Source organism: Staurois parvus, unplaced genomic scaffold (genome assembly GCF_062004578.1).
Source record: "Staurois parvus isolate SC_StPar_1 unplaced genomic scaffold, SC_StPar_1.0 ptg000258l, whole genome shotgun sequence".
Taxonomy (NCBI): Eukaryota; Metazoa; Chordata; class Amphibia; order Anura; family Ranidae; genus Staurois; species Staurois parvus.
The window spans coordinates 5,299,908-5,323,040 of record NW_028318054.1 but is presented as its reverse complement, the minus strand read 5'-3'; the positions used below and the strand labels follow the sequence as shown (position 1 = coordinate 5,323,040).

Below are 23,133 nucleotides of genomic sequence, written 5' to 3'. Positions count from 1 at the left end.
AGAGTACAGCACAGTATATCAGTGACTGTTTTACATATTTGTTACATGCTATATTTGTTCAGACATAGGTTTAATATGCTGCCATATAGTAATAGGTCTATTTTGTTGTGACATACTATCCTAATAAAATTGCTACAATAATAACATAATCAGCTTAAAATCCTACAAAAGTAGATTTTCATTTCATTGAGTAAACTTTAATGTTGATTTGACATTCTTCACTAAATATCCTAACTAATGCAATTTACAACCTCATACAATCAAATTCTGTCCAACTGTGAATGGAATATCGTGCAGTAATAAATATTTAATTCTTGTTTAAATAAGTGTATTGTGCGGTTGCTGCATGAAAAAGAGACAAATAAAGCACACCAGTAATTTAATCTTTAGTAAACCTGCTTAGAGTCTTAAAAACAAAAGTCAAAGCAACTCTGTGTATTCATTTTAATGCAAAATAGTTCTTAATTTTGGAGGATGCTTCTGCTGAACACATACAATATATATAATGCATTATTGGAAAATAAAACAAAATTATACAGCAATTTGTCTTATAATATTTTACAGTGCAAGAACTGAAGGCCATTGACTGGATTGTTCTTATATATCTATATATGTATATCTATATATAAAAAATAATAACTGCTTTACAGATCTATTCTATACTTTGGAAAGATATATGTATATATTTATAGGTGCTGTACAATATTTAGACATTTACAACCAGTAAATCTATTCTTGATTCCCTTAATATTTCAAGGCAACTTTTCATACAGAATTGGAAAAAAAACATTTCCTTCGAGAAAGATTTACTTCTGGAAAAGTATCACAGTATATGAAGAGAGAATAGATCAAATCACAGTAATGAGCTGGGTGCATTGAATATGGTTTAACCCCTTGGTTGCTAGAGGAGCCAATGTATTATTTTCTCCACTCCTTAGTAATGAAAGGGTTAAGCGCAGCAGAACAACATTCACCATAACAAAACTGAAGGACAGAGGTATATAGCAATACATTGGAACAAAATAACATTCCCAGGGCTTCAGCTGTTTGAGATTTCATAACGTTAACATATGGTGCCACAAAAAAAAAACGATACGCACCGACTGACCCCGTTTCAAACATAAGAGCATTTTCTGTTGTGGGAAGGACAGTGTTCTAGCAAATTCATTGTGGTGTTAAAGTATATAATTACCTGTTGAACATTATGGTCGTTTCCTAAAGTGTGCTGGAATATGAATTCAAAGAAAAGTTTATTTCATAGCAATTTGTGTCTATGAGAGAAGCCTCCACCAAAATGTGTAAAAGGATTTTTTTTTTTAACTGATTACCAGAATTGTGGGCCATTCTGCTTATATTCAGCAACCAATCATAGCTCACACACACACATCTAAAAAGGGGCTTAAATAGCATGTAAGATTGTTTCCATATATTATAGGTTAGATATATTTAAGCCTCAAATAAAAGAAAAAAAAGGAATCCTTAGCTGAATCTCACACAAACCTAAAATAAATTCACATGACACATGCAGTTCAAGCAATTCATGAATTAAGCTAAAGCAACTATTTTACTAATGTTGTGGAGGGCTTAAATGTGAGAGCTGTCTGTTGCCCAAACACAAACACTCCATGCTGCTGTCAGTGCAAATCAGAAAAGGAAAGGCAGACACCAATTGGCTCTTCGGGGCAACAAGAATATCTCACACACAAGCCCTCTGTTATGGATATGCAGCTTGATTGATCTCAAGGAAGTAATGCCACCATCAAGGGTTGTATTGGAACAATTCTTGTGGTTGGTACTAGACCACAGCGATCGTAGTAAAAATGGGCAAATGTTATGGTCACAAAGGATGCTTGCCTATCTACAGCCAATCTAGTTTATTCTACGCAAACTAAATTCTATATGAATTATGCTACCTTGAATGACAACTATGACCTTTTTGCAGGACTCCAAGTCCTGGCAAGAGGTGCTAGACACTAATGGAATCACAATTATGTAAACATAATATGACAGACATCTTGTTGAATGCTGATGTGCATGTAAGATCAACATTTTCAGTGAATTAGCTGCAATGATGTTACAGAATGAAATGTGGGATATGTTTCTTGGTTGCAAGTATATTTGTTCAATATATGCTAGATGACAAGGTTCCAGTTTGTGAATAGAAGTGGTAAAATTCACAGCTGTCAACATTCTTCTATCATTTATTGTCAACCAGTACTATTTACTTTGTATTGTACCTTTATAGAAGCATCCATTATTAGTCAAAAGACGCCAATTGGCGTTAGCATTGTGTACTGAACAGAGTGCTACTTTCACAAATTATACAAGATGTTTTAAATAGTTACAATCTTTCTTCACCCAAGTCACACTTTGCTTTCCATTGACCTGAAAAAGCTTTTTTCTTCCCATGCAACTATAATTAAGCTATTTAAAATCATCATTTCAAAAGCCCATGAAATACATGCTGTTCAGTTTACTGCATATAATATTTCTTTTGTTCTTTTGTATTCAGTCATGTGTATCATAATAAAACTCATTTAAGAAAGGAGCAGACTGGAGCAAAAGGTATTCTTCTGCCCTATCTGCTGAAGTACATATATAGGTATTATGATAAGCTCTTATTAAAAGTAGAAAACTAGATGGTAACTAGACCCCAATTTGTTCTTTGTAAAAAAGCTTCCTGTTCTGTATATGTGTGTATTGGGAGGCTATTTTACACAGGAGTAAAATGTCAGTGGTTTGTTTAGATCACCATGCCACATATAGTCCTTTCTTTGACCATCAATAACTTGTATGTTCTGTTACAGTTTGTACACATGCAACATGCTAGTCAAATATTTCAACCAGGCCTTTTTTGGCTTATGTAAAAGACAAGTTTACACTTTACACAGACATTGGAAAATAAACTGAACAGGAAGATAAAATTGGCACAAGTAGTGGAGTCATGATCACATTGGCAAAGGTAAATATATGCATGGTTAGGATCTGTACAACACTGTCCCAATGTAATTTGTAGCAGCACGAAGTCCAAAAGTGCGACAGTACACCTTCATAGAGTAACACGGAGCTCAAGCTTGTGGAAGACCATTCATTGCAAGCAAAATCCAAAATATCCTTCATGCAAGTTAAGGTTTTGAAGTCTAAAATACATAAGCTGAACTCAGCTGGCAGCATGTGGAGTAGTTGTCTATATATTCAATACGTCAGCTTCAACAACTTTATTTGGACTGGGAACTTTCCATGGTCCTGGAGTTATCAGTGATCTCTTTCCTGCTGTCCTTGATGCTCCTTCATCTTTGGTTTTCTCTGTAGCTTCAAATGTAGGATTCTTGATTTGTGGCTCATGATGAAAAGCAGATTGTTCACTTTGAGGGTCTTTTTCTGCTTGCTTAGCTTTTAGGACTAGTTCTTGAGTTTGTTGATTAACGTTGGAAGAGCCTCCTTTTTTCATTGTTTCATTTTCATGTTTCTTCTGCTCATGCGCTGTGATATTTCTTTGAGATTTTTCCTCCTTAGTTTTACTTTTCTGGTCTGTGGTTTTCTTGTCATTAACACCATGGGGGATATCTTCTCGCTTTGACTTCTCAGGTCTTTCGTCCACTTTTTTATAATTTTTTGACTCTCGGACATCTACTTTGGATTTTTCATCCCTATCTTCTCTTTTTGACCCAATGTGTTTCCTGATTTTTTCTTCTCTCTCTTCCCGTTTTAGTTTCTCCTCCTGTCCTTCTCCCCTGTTTCTGTCCTCTCCACTAGGTTTCTCTTGCCTTCCTTCTTTTCTGGGTTTCTCTTCTCTATCTTGCCTCCTATGTTTGTCCTCCCTCCAGTACTTATCCTCCCTTTCTGCTCTCTTGATTTTCTCTTCCCTCTCTTCCTTTTTGTGTCTGTCTTCTCGTCTCTGCTTGTCTTCCCTGTCTCCTTTTCTGTGTTTGTCATCTTTCTCCTCTCTTCTAAGTTTTTCTTCTCTGTCCTCCTTCCTGTGTCTTTCCTCTCTCTCTTGCCTTTTGGATTTATCTTCACTCCTAACTTTATCTTCCCTCTCCTCCCTCTTATGTTTGTCTTCCCTCATGTCCTTCTTGGATCCCTCATGCTTTTCAGTTTTCTTACTCTTTTCAACTCCATCTTCTCTAACTGACCTTTTGTCCTTTTTATCCATCAATTGATCTGCATTAAGTGTATTCTGCTGTTTTTTTGATGCATCTTCAACTTCAACACTTAGTTTCACTTTCTCCTCTTTTTTGTAAGATTTTTTGGGACTGGCAGATCTTCCTCTTTGTCTGTGTCCCCTGTTTTTGTCTTTATCATTGCTAACATCATTTTCAATGTCTGTTTTATTATATGATTTTCGGGGGCTCAAAGATCTTTCTCGGATATCTTTGTGTGTGCGTTTCGAATCTGTATGTCGGGAACTCTGGTGTCTTTCAGATATATTACGGTCACTCTTCTTGGGACTTGCTGAACGCCCTCTCTTTGTGCTGCTTTCTTTCCCAGATTCAAATGGTTTATTTATGGATGAGCTTTTGGGGCTCACAGACCTTTGCCTTCGCTTGTCCTTGTTAACTAAAGATGCCAGCTGTTCTGACTTGCTCTCATTAATGTTAACATTAGGCAAATCTGTAATATCTTTAGTTTGCTGTATATCAACCATTTTTTCAGTCTCATGAACATCCAAAATTTCTTCATCAGGTTCCATTGAATGAAAAACTCCAGGATTTAGATCCACATATGAGGTTGACAAAAATGCTGAATCGTCATCATATATTACATTTGCAGATGTTGGAGAAGTATTGTCCAGATCATCTAAATAAATAATCAGGATAAGCAAATTAGAATCAATAAGAACTTTAACCAAATAAAATGATTAATAAGAGACATTTTTGACTTGTAATTTATCAACTCATTTTTCATGCAGGAGAAATACAGATAATCCTGCGATAAAACATAAATCCAGCATAAAACAGTTGATGCAACATGCACTTATAAGACAACAAACCCCAAATGAGGTAATACAATGTGATATCTTAAAATGTGGACAGTGAACTGCATTTTTTATCATCTTTTATATAAACATTGTATTCTACAGCATATACAAATGTCTACACCAAGTATTGCAACAGTGGACAAATGATAATGGAATTAATGAATTAATGATTGCATGCAACATTCAAGAGGCATTCCAGGATAAATCACAGATTCACCCCAACATGTAATAACAGAGTAGCACACTTTTGGTTGCATTGCTTTCACAGACAAGTCTTCAGGACGTCAGACTATATTATATTGGCCAGACAATCTTATAGGTGCATAAACAATCGTATCTTAAGGGAAAGGGGGGCAGAGGGGTTAGCTATCAGCGGCTGCTGGGATGTAATTTTAATTCATCTTGGATAACCCCTTAAGTGATTTTCTTTTCTTCAGTACATACATGCGTGCACGGATTAGTAATGTGATTCGTGTAGGCGATTTAATGGTTTGATCCAGGGTGAGTGAATTTAAAGTGTCTATATTGTAGAAATGCTGAACCTACATGCATTCAACTTTTTACAGACTTTGCTGGTTATAGAATTACAGTTTGCCAGAAAGGCAATCTATATATTTATAATTACATACACTCATGCAGTAGGGTGTGTTCATGCACATAAACACATTGAAAGACCTCACAGATTTTTGACAACTGTTTGGCATGAAGATAATCCTTATTCTAAAGACATATGATGCAGACAGTGTACTCCATTTCATAATTAAAGCGATTTGTAACCTGGTGTATGCTCCAAGGCTAGCAGCACCTGTACTGCCACTTAAATGTGATTGGTTAAGCCATGCATGCACATACATATTAATGAGCAAAGGCAGCTATAGCAGACAAGACACAGTGAAGACAGAGGAATATGTGAAAAAGCTGAATCAAGAGGCATGCACATTTACCAAATCTTTAAGGGAAAGACCAAGAAAAGCACGAGAAAGCCTTATTGCTGATCAGATTTCACGTAGGAGCAGAGGCTGGAAGGAGCCAAACCTGAGGAGAAGGAAAAAAAGCCTGGAACAGAATTCCAACATCACCAAGGCATAGCTAGCAACAGTTCACACTGGGCGTTCATTAGCAATGTGTGGCAGGAATGCTTGCACACAGGTTAGGTCACTGTATATGCAAAATCTGCCAAGATATTCACACACAATCATCTTGGCTGCTGCTGTGATATTTAGAAGCTGCCAATAACAGCCAAACAGAGACAAGATACATAGATTGTTAGCAAAACGACTAATAATATAATGTGTCTTCATTTTCTTGTTATATAATAAATACAATAACATGAATGAACGTTTAAATCCAGTAAAATAAAAAAAAGAAATGCAATATATTTAAAAGACAGGATTTTTTTTTTTTTTACAGATATGCGTAAATGAGTTTACACATTCCCAGAACCTGACACTCTACAGGGCTATGTTCTGTGCCAAGCATCCACACTTCTCACCAAATTGCTGCGGCCATGATACTTTGCTTTGTGGCTGAAGAAAGAATTAAACCCTTGCTATGTTCGGTGGGCACAATGTTACCCATTCAAGTTAACCACCTGAGCTCTGGAAGGTTCTATCCTCTTCATGACCAGAGCATGTTTTGCTATTTAGCACTGTGTTATTTTAAATGGAGATTGCACGGTCATGCAACACTGTATGCAAGTGAAATGTACATAATTTTTTTCACACAAATAGCGCTTTCTTTTAGTGGTATTTGATCGCCACTGTTTTTTTTTCATTATATAAATGAAAAAAGGCCAAACATTTTGGAAGAAAAAAAATATTTTCTACTTCTTGTTATAAAAGTTATCCAATAAAAAAAATAACATTTCTTCATAAATTTAGTACAAAATGTATTCATAGCTACATAGTCTGGTTGAAAAATAAGAAACAAATCCATCCAGTTCAACCGGTTAAAAAAAATAAGGAAAAAAAATTTAAATTATACAATCCTATACCCACAGTCAATCCAGAGGGAGGCAAAACAAACCACAGCAAAGTATGATCCCATTTGCTCCAACAGGGGAAAAATCCTTCCTGATACTCCAAGGAAAGAATCCAGGCCTTTTTAAATCAATCAACTGAACTGGCCAGAAACAGCTCTTGAGGTGTAGCTATTCTGCTACGTGTTTTTTGGTAAACAAAACTATGGTATATATATATATATATATATATATATATATATATGAATTTATGCAGCTATGATGCTGTACTGGAAATGGTGGTGATCCGCAACTTATATTGGGACTGTGGAGATAAACCTGGAACTAGCTGACGCTGGCTTGAGGGTACACTAACTGCCACTGCCACCAACAGTAACACTATTACAGTGATCAGTGCTAATACTGTACACTGTACTAATGACACTGGCTGGAAAGGACTTAACATCTAGGGGCAATAAAAGGGTTGACTATGACCCTAACAATGGGCAATGTGTGTGATATGTGGTGTACTACCAGATAGATGTGGTTGTTTTTCTCCCTGCAGGGAGAATAAACAGCCACATCGCTGTGCTGTATACAGAACCCTGTATTGTTTGTAAGCACAGAGCCCTGTGCTGTGATCGGACACAGGCGATCAGCAGGTGTCAACCATAAATCATTGACCGGGACCTGTGAATCACAACACAGATGGAGCGAGGGGGAAATGGGGGGGGGCACCCCCTACCTGGAAGAGCTGGATCACTTACATGTGTAGTGGGTATAGGAAAGAATCACCCCCCTTAAAAGTAGTCACATTTTGTTGCAGCCTGAAATGAAGACAGACACTCTTTTTGTTTTATCCAGCTGTATTTACTAAGTGCAACTTATAACATCCAAGTGAAAGAGATAAGACCAACATGTCAGGAAAATTTTAAAAACTAAATCACTGAGTTGGAAAAAAAATCACCCCCTTGTGTCAGTATTTTGTTGAACCACCTTTTGCTTTAATACCAACCTTTAGTTTGGTGGGATGTCTCTACTAACTTTGCACATCTAGACTTTGCAATATTTGCCCACTCTTCTTTGCAGAACTGCTCAAGTTCAGGTAATATTGATGGTGACCATTTATGGACTAAATTCTTCAAGTCATTCCACAGATTTTCAATGGGGTTTAAAGAATAAGTTCACCTTTTGCCAAAAAATAATAAATGCACTTTTTTTTAGGTAAAAAAATAATGCATTTATAACTTTTGTTTTGGAATCCTGTAAAGCATTGCACCAGCGATCAGTAGATCATACATAGTAGTGCTATACAGGTCTCTTGCAGACCTGTCAGTATATGTGCTTGCTTGTACGTGATGTACAGGCAAGCAGATATATTGACAGGAAGAATCAATAAACCACCAGAGCACTCACAGTGCCATGGAAATGTTTTGAGAACTATAAGCCGACAGCCACTAAGGCTGAATAAGGGCAGCCGCTAAGACTGAATATGGGTGTAACATGTAACATGTTATGAAAGGTGAACTTATCCTTTAAGTCTGGGCTCTAATTAGGTGATGCAAGGACTTTCACCATTTTCTCCTTGTCATTTTTGCTGTGTGTTTTGGGTCATTGTCATGCTGGGAGGTAAATCTTCTTCCCATTGAAAACTTTCTGGGAGAGAACAGCAAACTATCCTCAAGAATTTGAAGGTATTTTGCCCCTTCCATTTTTCCTTTTATCCTGACAAGTGCTCCAGTCCCTGCTGTAGAGAAACACCCCCATAACAGAATATCACCACTTCCATGCTTTACTCTAGGAATGGTGTTATTTGGATGATGAGCTGGATTGGATTTCTGCCAGACGTATCGTTTAGTGTTGAGGCCAGATCATTCAATTTTAGTCTCATCTGACCATAACACCTTTTCCCATGTGGCCTCAGAATCTTCAAGGTGCATTTTGGCAAAGCTCAGCTGTGACTGCATGTTGCATTTCTTGAGGAATGGCTTTTTTATTGCAACCCTTCCATACAAGCCACATTTGAAGAATGTGCGACATTGTTGTCATGTCATGCGCACACAATGACCACTCTTTGTCATACATTCCTGCAACGGCTTCAGAGTTGCTGTAGGCCTCTTGGTAGCATCTCTGACCAGTTGCCTCCTGGCTCTTTCATCCAGTTTGGAGAAACGTCCTGATCCAAGGAGGGTCTGTGTTGTACCAAATACCTTTCACTTCTTAATAGTAGACTTTACTGTGCTTCTAGGCATTGATAAAGCCTCTGAATTTTTTCTTTGTATCTCTCATGTCTTGTGCCTGTCCAAAACTTTATCCCGGAGATCATTTGACAGTGTCTTGCCACCCACAGTTGATGGCTAGCTTCAGTTGCAGTTGCAAATACTCCAGGAAAGCGCTTTTCATGCTGAGCTAATCAAAATGACCACAGCTGATCACAGTTAAAAGTCAAATGGCTTTGTATGCCATTGAGAAGATGATTAGCTACACCTGACTGAGTTTACAAGTCATTTTTAGGAGGGGTGGTGATCCTTTTCCCAACTGAGTGATTCTGTTTTTTATTTTTTGACATGTTGGTGTTATATCTTTCACTTGAATGTTATAAGCTGCACTTAGTAAATACAGCTGAATAACACAAAAACTGTGTCTGTCTTCATTTCAAGCTGCAAAACAACAATGTTATTATTTGAAAGGGGGGGAGGGGTGATTCTTTTCTATACCCACTGTAGGTGATAAACTAGTGTGATCACCAGCATAGGGTGTATGGCAGGGCAGTTGGCATTAGTTGCCTCACACTCCGTATTCACAGCCTACATCAAATCACTTTATGGTAAAAAAATCCTTTTATACACGCAATCATGCAAAGTTAACATCCAAATATGTACTTAAAACATACTTGTCATCTACACACAGTGAAGGCAGTTTTTTTGTCAGCTGATGTTTTTTGGCTTGGCACGCTAACAATTAGGTACTTTTTTTCATGTTAAAGCAATATCACAAATTCCTGCATATTCCTATTAGCAATGGTGCAGCCCTCACAATGGCTGTCACCACTGCATGTTTCTTCAATCTCGTAATCCAACAACCTGCTAGAAGAAAAATCCATAAGTACAGTACTACATTTAAAAATACAATACTCACCGTGGTCTGGAATAAGCCCTGTCCCTGGTCTCAGTAACAAAAGAACTTTTGTTCCACCAGCCTGGATCAGTTCGATGGCCCGTGTGTGAGTGATGCCTTGTGTGGGCTCTCCATTAATTTCCACTATCTGGTCCCCAACCTGAAAGACACACCAGAAAAACAGAGGTCAGAGAGGACATAATTAGACAAGCAATGGGAAAACTAAAATCAGACTACAGTAAAGATAGAGTCAGTCACAACCTATGGTTAAGATCATTGGGGGTCCCATAGTACATCCCTGGGAGCTCCTAGGATTTGAACGGGTTGAAAATGAATACACTTAAATAGACCTTGTAACCAAAAATAATTGCAGGTAAAAGTACACAAACATCAATTATCCCATGAGATACCAAGTTTTACAGGTGGACAGTGGGGGACTATGGCAAGAAGATCTTAGCACTGGAATGTCCTAAATGCATAAGAATCCAGGGGATATCAAAGTTTACAGGTAGTCAGTCGAGAACTATGAAAAGGAAATCTCACTGCTGGAGTACCCTAAATACATAAGAATCCAAGAGATACAAAAATTACAGGTGGGCAGCCAGGGAGTATAGAAAAGAGATCTCACTATTGAGTATCTCAGATACATAAAGACCCAGGGGATTACAAAGTTTACAAATGGACAGTAAAGAACTATGGTAAGATATGGTACCTCACTGTTAGAGAGTCCTAGATACATAAGAATCAAGGGGATACCAAAGTGAACAGATGGACAGCAGAAGATTATGGCAAGGAGATCCCACTGTTGAGATTCCAGGGGATACCAAAGTTTATAGGTGGACAGTTGGAAAACATGACAAGGAGAACTCACATTTAGAGTATCCTAGATACATAAGAATCCAGGGGTTACCAAAGTTTACCGGTGCACAGTCAGGCACTATGGCAAGGAAATGTCAGTGTTGGAGTACCCTAGATACATAAGAATCCCAGGAAACCAAGGCTTACAGGTGGACAGCCAGGGACTATAGGAAGGAGATCTCACTATTACGTATCCCATATAAATAAGGACCCAGGGGATTACAAAGTTTACAGGTGGACAATAATGAATTACAGTAAGAAGACCTCACTGTTAGAGAGCCCTAGATACATAAGAATCCAGGGGAAACCAAATTGTACAGATGGAGAGCAGAAGATTAGGGCAAAGAGATCTCATTGTTGAGATTATTCCAGATACATAGAAATCCAGGGGATACCAAAGCATACAGGTGGAAGATTATGGCAGGGAGATCTCATTGTTGGGATTATTCTAGATCCATAAGATTCCAGGGCAGAACAAAGTTTACAGGTAGACAGCTGGGAAGCATGACAAGGAGAGCTAGCTTTTGTAGTATGCTAGACACATAAAAATCCAGGGTTTACCAAAGCTTATAGGTGGACAGTTGGGGACTATGGCAAGGAGATCTTACTGTTGGAGTATCCTAGATACATAGGAATCCAGACCATACTAAAGTGTACAGTTAAACAGTTGGGGACTATGGGAAGGAGATCTCACTGTTGGAGTATCTTAGATCCATAAGAATCCCAAGCTTACAGGTACACTGTCGGAAACTATGGTAAGAAGATCTCATTGTATCCTAGATACAGAAGACTCCAGGGGATACCAAGGTTTACAGGGGGACAGCTGAAGATCATGGCAAGGTGATCTCATTGTTGGGAGTATACTAGATCCATAAAATTACAGGGGATAACAGTTTACAAGTAGACAGTTGAGTAATATGGCAAGCAGATCTCACTTTTGGAGTATCCGAGATACAGAAGAATCCAGAAGATACCAAAGTTTACAGGATCATACTTGGGAACTATGACAAAGAAATCGCAATGTTGGAATTTTCTAGATACATAAGAATCCAGGGGATAACTCAGCCCACCAAGCTCAGTCTATAACTCTGTCAGGCTTGACAGAGCTAGAGGATAATAAAATGTCTGCCTTCAGTTTTTCAAGAGTTATGGGACGAATATAACTGTGTTGCCCAAACTGGTGCAGTTTAGAAAAATGGACAGCAAGTCTTTTTTTCCTAACCATTAGCTTTTACAAATGAGACATTATGAATCTAATGGGGGATATTATTTTGGTTATTATGACAAGACAATGTGAATAGCACCAACCAACAGTGTAGAGTTAGTCTCATGCTCTTCAGAGCAAGTAAATAAAATGTAAGATACTACTATTAAAACCATTGGTATTTCTAAAGTGGAAATTGTATTGAGGGGAAGAAACAATGGCTGAGTGCACTTCCATTACACATAAACACATTTGTTTCACTGGCTGAGTCTGAAACTACAGCCTTTCAGCTCTGCTTAGTCATAATTGCGGTTTCGGCCTTGACAAGCTGCACAATAATGGCAATGGTTGTTTTGGTGATCCTGATGTAGCACTATTCATAAAACCTGACTGTATATAAGAAGTCATTCTCTACAAACTGTACACGTCTTTTATCAAAGATTTCTGCCTGCAGATTGCTGACCTATGAGATTTTCCAGCATCCGTTCCTGTCATTTTTCCCCTATTGCTCACACTGTCAGTTAAAGCCTGGAGCGTCAATAAAAAAATATTTGAAAAAAAAAAAGCTTTAGGTTTGGCTTGCGTTTGTTTATTGAACTGTGAGTAGAAAGGCAGTGACTCAGCTCACAGTAGTAGGCAATGTGATTGGCAAGCAATGTCCTTTATGTTAAATCAGTCAATGCTTGTTCACCTGTATAAAAATACAACACGTTCTAGATATAGCAACACAGTACACTATATATAGAGGGAAAACACTTAGCTAGATTTGTGACATTTTAAGAGAAAATAAACGTTTAGAAATAGTGCCGCTCTTGCAAAATATGATGGTAAGGGAACAATCAACACAAAATCAAACTATTTTTCAGATTCAGCTTCATACCAGTGGCTTGAATTGGCTTATGGTTTCATTTATCTCTCAAATCTCAACAAAGGAATGCCTTCCCATCCATGTGCTGTGGACATTATGTTTTACATTAACGATTTGCAACAGGAAAAGTAAAACTCCTCAAACTGCAGGAAGATTGCAGGGAGAGAAACTGAACTGTGGCAAGTAGACTCTCAGGCCTCATTTACTTTGCTCTGTGAAAAGCGATCTGCATTCAGCTGGCTCTTCAGAAAACGTTTGAAAGGCAGTGAGGAGGCATTGTATCACCTCCTCACCACCTGTTTTAACCCCTAAATGCTAGACTATGACATCACAACCATGCACATTGAACATGGTTGCAGGGCTGTTGCAAAAAGGCCAAATTCACTTGAATGAATAGTCCCATGGGTGATAGTGCCTACCGAACACAAAGGGTGGTATAGTTCTTGCCTCAGCCATGAAGTAAAGCATTACTGCTGCCTTTACACCTAAAGGGAAAGTAGTTGGGGGGCAGTAACCATGTGCTTTCACTGCTCCCCCAACCAATAGTGCAATTAACCCCTAAAGGGAACCTAGCATCATATTTATTTATTTCAGGTACTTATATAGCGCCGTCAATTTACGCAGCACTTTACATATATATTGTACATTCACATCAGTCCCTAACCCTCAAGGAGTGTACAATCTAAGGTCCCTAACTCACATTCATACATACACATACTAGAGACAATTTAGACAGGAGCCAATTCACCTACCAGCATGTCTTTGGAGTGTGGGAGGAAACCAGAGTACCCGGAGGAAACCCACGCAGGCACAGGGAGAACATGCAAACTCCACGCAAGTGGTGCCGTGGCTGGGATTTGAACCAACGACCCTAGTACTGCCAGGCGGAAGTGCTAACCATTTAGCCACTGTGCTGCCCTTGTATTTTTTTTGTTAAGTGTAAGCATGTTATACAATCTATAAGCAACACTCCCCCCTTCTCACAGAGATCACAGTACTGCCCTTAGCATTATTCTCCATACGGACAGCACCATCTTTGTTTAGGCAGTCTACAGGGTCAGCATCTACTTTCTGGCTTATGGGCCACTTTACACCATGAATCGCACAGGAATGTGCTGTGTGTTCCTGTGCGATTCACATGCGATTCAGGAGCAGACCGATTTCACCCCATTCAACCAGATTATATGGTACTTCTGCGTTTGGAGTGTCATTAGCATTGCACCGACACCCGCTGTAGATCACAAGTGCAGTGCGTTTTGAACATAGTGCTGGAGCCCCAGATCGAGGGAGATTATCAGTGGTCTTGTATGTCTTCCATTTTCTAATTATTGCTCCCACAGTTCATTTGTTCACACCAAGCTGCTTGCCTATTGCAGATTCAGTCTTCCCAGCCTGGTGCAGGTCTACAATTTTGTTTCTGGTGTCCTTCGACAGCTCTTTGGTCTTCACCATAGTGGAGTTTGGAGTGTGACTGTTTGAGGTTGTGGACAGGTGTCTTTTATACTGATAACAAGTTCAAACAGGTGCCATTGATACAGGTAATGAGTGCAGGACAGAGGAGCCTCTTAAAGAAGAAGGTACAGGTCTGTGAGAACCAGAAATCTTGCTTGTTTGTAGGTGACCAAATACTTATTTTCCACCATAATTTGCAAATAAATTCTTTCCAAATCAGCCAATGTGATTGTCTGGATTTTTTTTTCTCATTTTGTCTCTCATAGTTGAGGTCTACCTATGATGCCAATTACATGCCTCTCTCATCTTTTTAAGTGGGAGAACTTGCACAATTGGTGGCTGACTAAATACTTTTTTGCCCCACTGTGTATATATATATATATATATATATATGTACACACACAAACACACACACACACACACACACACACGTTTTCTAGTCCATGAGGTCTAAGGTAGTCTTCCTGGCAGCTAAAATACCCTCTGATCCCAAACCGCCATTTTGAAATGATCCTGCACATGCACAACACAATATAAATACGTGCCAACACACCATGAACCTTCAAATAAGTCCAAATGTCCCATGCCTAATGAAGGGGTCCTGCAGGACTCCAAAACGTTAACTACTCTGTGATGTGTAGGACCTGTGTGTGTATGCCATCCAGTCCAGGTGCTTTATTCACCTTTATTCTGTCTAAATATTTCTGGATCATATCAATTGTGAGCCAATGTGGATCATCTGGAGCTGTGTCAATATCATGCCCATTATGATATTGTGTTGTGCATGCTCCAGTATCCAGCTAGTGGTCGCTTCAGCACCCAGTGCTTTTGAGAGTACATTCCAAGAACATGTGAGATGGGAATATGGACTGTTACTTGCAGATGCACAGACTCATCTTGGGCCTTTGCCAGGTCTATGCAACCTAAGCAGAGACTCATGGCATGGCTGTGCATGCCCAAAATCACATAAAAACCCACATGCATTTAAAGAAACACCATGGATCTCTGACAGGTCCCATAGATTGGCAGAGACCTGCTGTGCAAGTGTGCGTCATCTTGAGCACACATAGACACATTGTGGGTTTCTACCAGGGTTATAGACCCAAGTTGTGTCTGCGCATGCATGAGATACAGTATACACAGATATCGTGCTGGATACATCATCTTTGCCTAGGCAAGGATTCAGGAAGTGAAGCATGGAAAACTAAAAAAAGAAAAAACATTTATTTCTTTAAAAAAAAAAAAAAAAATCTAGATAAGCAAGAGGAATGGGGAAGGAGGCAGAAGAAAGGGAGTGATATTCATGGATGATGGTTCGCTTTAACAAAAGCAAGCCTAGACAATATGATACATAACTACAGAAACAGTATCTTTCTACATGTAAAATTGCTTAGATGCAAGAAAATGAACCAGTGCAACGCTGTATTATACATCAATACAGTTAGCACAAAGGTAGCACACCTCCAGCGTGGAGAGTTGTGCAGTCGCACATGAAACCTTGGCCTGATGGTTGCTGCTGGTCCGTGAATGGAGCATATTCTCTTGTTCCAGCTAACTAAAGGTAATTTCAATTCACTTTGGCTAATAGCCCATGTTCAGGGTAGACGGCAGTCAAACATGAAAATGTTGAATTTAAACTGACTCGGGGGACACAGCCTACCTCAAATTTACATACTAGTGCTGGTCTTTTTCAGCATTCTCATCCTGAAAGTACCTGAATCTCAGCCTGCCAAGATGTAGGAATCTCTGTTCTCGGTTTAACCATTGCATTCTCTCCAAGCACAATGCAGCCTTGCCCACACAAAGAGGGATATGAGAGGGAGGTTGCACAGCACTTCATCATGTGACAAAAGCTTGAAATTCCACTCAAAATGCATGTAAGAAGCCTTACCAATATAAATACGTGTACTTTTATAATACTTACAAAGAGGTATATAGAGAGGGCTTTCTAACATACAGTAAGTTTCCAGAAAAGCCAGAGAGTAACCTGACTTGGCTTGCTACTCGAATTTGCCATAAATGTTGTACACCTAAATCTAAAGTGCACACACACATTAAGCTGACCATACACTATACAATCTGATTGTACAACTTCCTTTAGATCTACCATCAACTGTGTAGTAAAAGGGCTTGCCTGATTGGGTTCACAAATGTATGACTTGTTTAGGTGTGTGCTTGTATTACATAGTATTGGTAAAGGAGATTGGTCCAAAGAAGATAATACAGTAATTGTACAATCTGATTGTATAGTGTATGGCCAGCTTTAGCTCCACCAACAACAATATAGGGCAAGGGCCTGTCTGATTAGATACAGTTTGGTTGGATAGTTTAGAACAGCGGTTATCAACCTGGGGGTCGAACAACCCTTTCACAGGGGTCTCCTAAGACCATTGGAAAACACATATTTCCGATGGTCATAGGAACCGAGACACCGCTCCTCTATCAGTCTCCAGGCGGGTCCACCCATATGCAGATACATCCACATTTCCCTGGACCGCGATGTGTGCGCGGGATGACATGCCACCCCTGTCATCTGGCCACATCCCCGAGATCACTCAACAGCTCCGCCTCCTCGCCAGTGATTGGCCGCTGGAACTTTAGCTCAGGAGAGGCACACAGGCAGCCAATCACCGGCGAGGAGGTGGAGCTTGGAGAGGAGGAGCCGAGCATCAGCGCGAAGATCGAGCGAGGGAGCGGCCGGAGAAGGAAGACAGCTGACAGGTAAGTGTCTGTAGCGTGCAGATGGTGCTGCTGCAGCCAGGTATGCTGGCTGTGGATGGGAGAGGGAGGGAGCGAGCCCAGGCTGGAGCAGGAGTCAGCAAGGTAAGTACCATTGGTGTCAGTGGGAGGAATAGTGCCCCATCATTGGTGTCACTAATACCAATGATGGGGCACTATTCCTCCCACTGACACCAATGATGGGGCACTATTTCCTCCCCCCCCCCACTGACACCAACAATGGGAAACTATTCCTCCCCCCACTGACACCAACGATGGGGCACTATTCCTCCCCCCACTGACACCAACGATGGGGCACTATCCCCCCCCACTGACACCAATGATGGGGCACAATTCCCCACAATTCCCCCCCACACTAGAATCAATGATGGGGCACTATCCCCCCCCCCACTGACACCAATGATGGGCACTATTCCTCCCACACTGACACCAATGATGGGGCACTATTCCTCCCACTGACACCAACAATGTGGCACTATTCCTCCCACTGATACCAATGATGGGACACTATTCCTCCCACTGATACCAACGATGGGACACTATTCCTCCCACTGACATCAATGATGTGGCACTACTCCTCTCACTGCAAAATTACAGTTAAGAAGTAGCAACAAAAATTATTTTATGGTTGGGGGTCACCACAACATGAGGAACTGTATTAAGGGGTCGCGGCATTAGAAAGGTTGAGAACCACTGGTTTAGAATGATACTCATGTTACATAGTGTTGGTAAATCTGAGGCTAGCCATACATGGACGGCTGAAAAAGAGAAATCACTTGATTTCCCCAACCAAGTTAAACAGCGTGAATGGAGGAATCTGACGCTACTGTATTACGACAGTTGCAGAAATCTATGGCTGTCTGAGTACCCGAAAAGTGACTGCATCTAACAGGATGTAGTTACCGCTTGGCCATTCATTTTCCACTTGGCTTCTTCGAGTTTTCAATTAACGTTTGTGGAGCAGAGTAGTGCCAACAGGGCTACCCACTCCTTGAATTTGAGGTCATGCAGGAGGAATTGACCAACATTTTAGTCACTTATGGCTAGCTGAAAGCTGATTTTACAAAGATTGTGCAGTTAGATTGTGACATGTATGGTGAGCTTAAAGCAGAATTCCAGGCTAAAAAAGTTTAAGTTAAATACATTTCTCAATGGCCACAAAGAACTTTGGAAATTTAATGCCTATTTCACACGGGAGTTCCGTATGTCTGTCCATTTACGGATGAAAAACGGACACCCATGTATTTCTATGGACTAGCGGATGTAATCCATGAATCGGATTTAAATCCATTAATGTCCGTATCCATTAACATCTGTCTTTTTAAACGGAAGAAAACCCCATTTTTCTTCTGTAAAAAAATCTGGAATGGATGAAAAACGGATGTAAACTGACGAAAAATAGATGTAAACTGATCTGTTTTTAATTTGAAAAAATGTTACTGAACTGATGAAAAAAAACGGAACACCCATGTAAAAGGACCCTAAGGGAGTCTCACTATATTCCCTTCACCCTCCCGTTTCATTTTTGGCATTTTTTTGGGGGGGGACTGGGCAAGGAAGGGTACCTGCAACCTTCTGTGATATGCCATAATTCCCTGAAGGCTGCAGGGCCATTCACAAAGCGCAGTGTGGTTCGCACATGCGCAGTGGGAAGCTGGCACTGGTGGCACTGGACTGAAGACTGGTCTGGGTGAGGATGACACTGGATTCCTAGATGTAAGTGTCCTTTTATTAAAAGTCAGCAGCTACAGTATTTGTAGCTGCTGGCTTTTATTTTTTTTTCCAACAAGGCAAAGATCCTCTTTAAATATGCTTTGTGTGCAGTCAATGACCTTCTAGACGTAGCAATGACATCATTATTGTGCTGTACATAGCCTGCACAGAGAGCTGAGCTGTGGGAGGGAACCAGCAGGCCCATCCACCTTCAAAAACTACATCAGTGGGCAGAGACAAGACCAGTCACCCTGCACAAGGAGACAGAGCAGCAATGATTTATTATTACAGGAATGACCTGAGAGTAGGCAAAGTGCAGGGGTTGTTTCATGCTGGTTTCCTGCACAGATCTGGAAGAAAGACACAAATGACATTATGATTCAAGTAAGAATTCACAACCCTTTAGAATTTGAAAAATATTTGGTTAGCCCGGATTTCAGCTTTAAGTCTGTAAAAGTAATCAAAACTTGTATTGCCACTTTATGGGCTATTGCCTTACATTGGAAGTCCAATGCTGTACCCTTGGCCTCTGTTTTAAACAGGGTTGATGCTGTGATGCTCATGGAACGTATTCATTATACTTTACTGGATGGGATGCACTTATTTGATAAAAAATGGGAATCATGGAGGGATTGTAGACATTTATTGCATGATTAACAACATTCCAAGTGAAGGTTGACTGGCATATACTGTTGACAGGTGTATCATTAAGCCTACTTTATTGTCTACATATTTCATGTACTTGCAATCTATTCTTTTCTATTTCCTCTCTTTTTTATGTTAATATACTTTTCTGCATTGTATTTTTCAATAGTGCCTTGTTTTTGCTGTAAGAATCATTTGAAAATGTACTGTTGTTTTACAGTTTACTTTTGCAAAATAAAACCGTTTGTAACCACAAAAAAAAAGTACATCAAAACTGATAATCGGTGGGTTCAATTTCTTGCTAGCTTCCTATAACATATGAGAGCCAGACATTCTTCAAGCGCTGGACGCAGTATATACATTGTGGGCTGGCAAGGTTTCAGTAGCACTGGTAAAATCAAAACTATTACTGGGCACGATTTACAGACAAAATTCTAAGGTCAAAATCCATTTAAAATCATAACAAAAATGCAAGAAAACAAACATGACTTTCCTTGAACAAGTCAAGAGCTTACACTCTTTCTAGAATATATCCATAATGCTTCCACTGCAAATGCAGGCTTAACGGGGGCAACAGTTGACTTTGTTACGATATCACAGAACCGCAAAGGTCTTGTTGGTTGAAAAGCTATTACGGTTTCAAGATTTATTACAACTCAAAGTAAGGCCACTGTGCACAAGGATAAAGAATATCCTTGTGCACAGCACCTTTGTTTGCTGCAAGTACAAGTAATAATAACAACACAAAAGAATACCTGAATAGCACAAAAAAGATTCAAAAAGATACTTTCCAGGTCTGTCCTGCCCTCATTAGATAAACTGACTTTCACAAATTTAGTACTACTGTAGTTTGAATTAGGGCTCGACAATGAGGTGTGTCCAAGAGCATTTTTTTTTTTGCACGTTCCCATGTGGCGTGTTCTAAGTCAGTCCATTTTTTACAATGCAGGCACTTGTTGCACCAAAACTGTGGTACCATGTGTTTTGGCAGGTGCAATCGCACACGTGTTTGCCAGATGTGTAGGGGTAGCATTGAGAATTAATGGCACCCATGCGTGTTTGCAGAAGGCAGCGTGATTTCATGCTGTGTAAGATTTTGCATGCATTCCCGCAGTGCATCTGGTGTGAATAAGCCCTTAAATAATAATTTCAAGCATGGCTATAATAATGTTAGATACATTGGTTCAGCTTGGACCAATGCAACTATGTATAGACTATTCCTGGCTGATGCCCCTGGAAGCTTGAAATCAATAGACACTGTTGGAGTCCGGGAAGTTCCATGCTTGGGGCGTGATACGGGAAGCCTGCCAGTGCTCTACATTATAAAGCTGGTTGGGACCCCCTGTAATTTAGGGGTCTCCATTTTTGGTAAGCCTCCATTCATTACTTTGGTGGTGGTGTACACTCTGCTGACCAGTTGAAGCAAGTTTATTGCATTTAACAGCATTGTCTACAATAATACCATCGATTGTGGAATTTTCTTCTCACACTTATAGACTATGGTTTATGTCTATTTGTTATTGTTTAGGACTTTTTGTTATTATTTTTGAAAGTTTTCTACTAACCTTTATGTATATTGAGATTTGACCTATCCTCAACCTTGATCACTCTTCAGAGGTGTAAGGTTCTTCATAGGGCTCATAGATAATGCATGAAATTTTAGGTTATATATGACCACATATTACAGTTTCTTACATGTATTTATGATTACTGTACTCAGTTTATTCAATTCATTTTTTTTTTAAATTTGACTGCCCTTTAGAAGGGTGAGTCTTCATAGGGTATATGTATGCACTTATTTAGTTTAACTATTAGTGTTTTATTTTACATTTTTGATCGCTTTTCAGAGGTGTGAAGGTCTTCATAGTGCTCACAAGGTTTTAAGGGTACAGCAAGCACAGTATCCATTGGAATTTGTTTGGTCTTTGCTTGTAAATGCCACTTTATTTTAGGCAGCATCAGCTTGAGGGACCTCTTATTCTGATGCATTTTGCTGTTATTTCCCTTTGAATTCTATGGGGCTGCGGGTGTGGCACATTTGTTAAAATCCAGCATGCTGCATCTTTGGTGAGCTCCCCATTGTAATGAACGAAAAACACAAACAATGCATCAAAATCATACTGGGGTTGTGTTTTTGGAGCCTTTCTTGAGTCACATGTCCATGTTTCACAGGTGCATGCCAACCAGAAAACGCGCTGGAAATGCCTCAAAAAGATGCAGTGTGAAAGCACCTTTACTAATCATTTACAATGCATATGGAAAGCTTCAAGCAGCTTTTTTGAAGTCATTAAAGTGGTTGAAAAGGCAGAAGGTTTTTTTTTATCTTACTGCATTCTGTGCAGTAAGCTGAAAAACCTTCTGCATGCAGCTTCCCCCGCAGCCCACCTAAATATTTACCTGAGCCTGATCTCGATCTAGCGATGTGCTCAAGAGCTGAGGCTTTCTTACGCCTCAATGTCCTATATACAACAGCATGAGCCGCTGGCTCCCTGCCACTGTCAATCAAAGCCAGTGGGAAGGGAGTGGGGGCAGGGCAGAGCTCTACTCTATGTGTCTAATGGACACACATAGCAGGCCTTGGTAACAAGCACACACGAGTGCCTCCCATAACACACGGTCTGCTATGGAGGCACTTGGAGAAAAGGAGGAACCAGGAGCAATGGTGGGGGACCCCAGAAGTGGAGGATTGGGGGCTGCACAGAGCAGATAAGTATAACGTTTATTATAAGAAAATCCAATCTTTAACATCACTTTAAAGTACCCTTTAGCACTTGCCCAGGTGAAGACAAATCGTAATGGGATATGCGGCTGTTTTGTACAAGCTTTTAGCAGGCTTCAGTGAAATTCTGCAAATTTGAAACTTGGTAAAGTTCCCCAAAAGCTTGCTTAGAGTGACAGCAGCACTTATATTAGGATCTGTAATCAACACATCTGGGTAAAGATGCTTTAACCACTTTCCGTCCAGCCCATGTATATAAACGGCCGAACGGGAGCAGTGCAGGAGCAGGTGGCCGTTTATAAACGTCCTCCCCCCAGAGGACACAGCGGAACACTGTACGGGACCTCTGTGCGAGGTCCCGATCATGTGATCACTGATTGGCCAATCAGTGATCACATGAATAGTAGTAAGCAAGATGTCACTTCCTGACATCATTGCTTACTACGTGTGAATTCTGTGAATGATCACAGCGATTACATGGTACAAGGCTATTCACAACAGCCTTGTACCATGTGACAAGCTGTGACCAATCACAGCTCACACGGTATTTCTCAATGGCTGCAAGCAGCCAGAGAGGGGAAATGATTGCTTTTACAGCCTTTATTAGTGTAAAAGCAATCAGTGTAAAGAAAAAAAAAAGTAGTACAGTGTCACTATGGTGACAGTATGTAAAAAAAACAAAACAAAAAAACAAATAACAAAAAAAATAAAATAAAAATGCAAAAACAAAATGAGAAAAATTATAATTTTTGGTTATCAACTAATTTGGGTTATTTTTTTTATTTACTAAAAAGATAGTTGAATACATTCTGGCCAAGAGTTATGAAGAAAGATTATTTATTTGCAAAATTTTATAAGAAGCTCTTTTTTTCAAAAATTT

General features: G+C 39.8%; 1 protein-coding gene across 4 annotated transcripts in view; it reads right to left on the bottom strand.

The window, feature by feature from the left end:
• Window positions 1-362: 362 nt before the first annotated feature.
• Window positions 363-23,133, bottom strand: part of MAGI3 (membrane associated guanylate kinase, WW and PDZ domain containing 3) — a 489,943-nt gene continuing 467,172 nt past the window's right edge. For 3 of the 4 annotated variants that reach the window (XM_089681065.1, XM_089681066.1, XM_089681067.1), the window contains 2 exons: window positions 10,077-10,215; window positions 363-4,800 (listed from right to left, as the gene is read on the bottom strand). In XM_089681065.1, the coding sequence (XP_089537191.1) occupies window positions 3,188-4,800; window positions 10,077-10,215 (1,752 nt within the window). In that variant the 3' untranslated portion in view covers window positions 363-3,187. Of the gene's footprint in view, window positions 4,801-5,925; window positions 6,017-10,076; window positions 10,216-23,133 lie in introns of all 4 variants that reach the window. The other variant, XM_089681068.1, reaches the window with a different exon arrangement.